The 886-nt window shown below is 38.8% G+C and overlaps 1 protein-coding gene across 1 annotated transcript; it reads right to left on the minus strand.

Annotated features, from left to right (window-relative positions):
• Positions 1-6: 6 nt before the first annotated feature.
• LOC121940277 (mast/stem cell growth factor receptor kita-like) lies at positions 7-614 on the minus strand (the record flags this gene model as incomplete). Its single annotated transcript, XM_042483083.1, has 2 exons — positions 7-157; positions 509-614. Coding segments are annotated over 2 exons (250 nt in total), but the record flags the coding sequence as incomplete, so codon positions are not given.
• Positions 615-886: the final 272 nt, after the last annotated feature.

Consider the following 886-nt stretch of genomic DNA (forward strand, 5'->3'; position numbering starts at 1 on the left):
GTGCATGTGTGTGTTAGACATAGTCCAGGAAGACGTCAGCTGTGTTTTGCAGTAAAGGCTGGGTTGGGGCTGTGGTGCTGCAGACTGAGCTGAGCCTCCGCGATGGCGCCCTCTGCTGCTCCGGCTGATTTGGAGCACTGCTCAGAGTCAGGTACACCTGAAGAACAGCACATATATATGTGGCGTACTTATTAAGTTTTTATTGGACAATTTTTTTAAAATAATGCATTAATTTTAAACATTAAAAATGTAGACTAAATGGAGACCTAAACCATTGTTTTGTACCAGGCTGTAAACATATTTATTAATGCTATTAAGTCGGACTTGTCTTTGGGGTCTATGGAGACTGACTGAATTTTTGGAGCAAGCCTCAAGTGGCCATTAGAGGAACTGCAGTTTTTGGCACTTCTCCACTGGCTTCATGAGACATTCTTGCATCCTACTAATCATTTCCCCCCTTTTATTAGGTAGAGAGCTGACTGAGATGTTGGGAGCAGATGGAACTCACATTACGGGTATTTTCTGACAGCAGCAGCTCAGTCCTCTCCACCAGTTTCCTGAAGGAAGGCCTTTTCAAAGGATCGTGGTTCCAACAGGACAGCATCATGTCATACCTGCACAGGTGAGACTGAGATTAGTTTAAACCTGCAGGACTGTGATAAAATAATCCAGCAATAATATATAAATAAATATTAAAAAACAAAGATGAGAAGTGTGAAATTATTCTTGCTTTAGATTGTACTGTATTTCACATAATAATAAAATAGACAGGCTATAATTAGAGTTAACAACAATTAGTCAGTTAATTAAACAGTAGATTGATGAAAAATTATTGCCAAACATTTAATTATTGGCCATTTATTTGAATCATTTCCTTGAGCAAAAA

Source organism: Plectropomus leopardus, unplaced genomic scaffold (genome assembly GCF_008729295.1).
Source record: "Plectropomus leopardus isolate mb unplaced genomic scaffold, YSFRI_Pleo_2.0 unplaced_scaffold82052, whole genome shotgun sequence".
In the NCBI taxonomy this organism is placed as follows: domain Eukaryota; kingdom Metazoa; phylum Chordata; class Actinopteri; order Perciformes; family Serranidae; genus Plectropomus; species Plectropomus leopardus.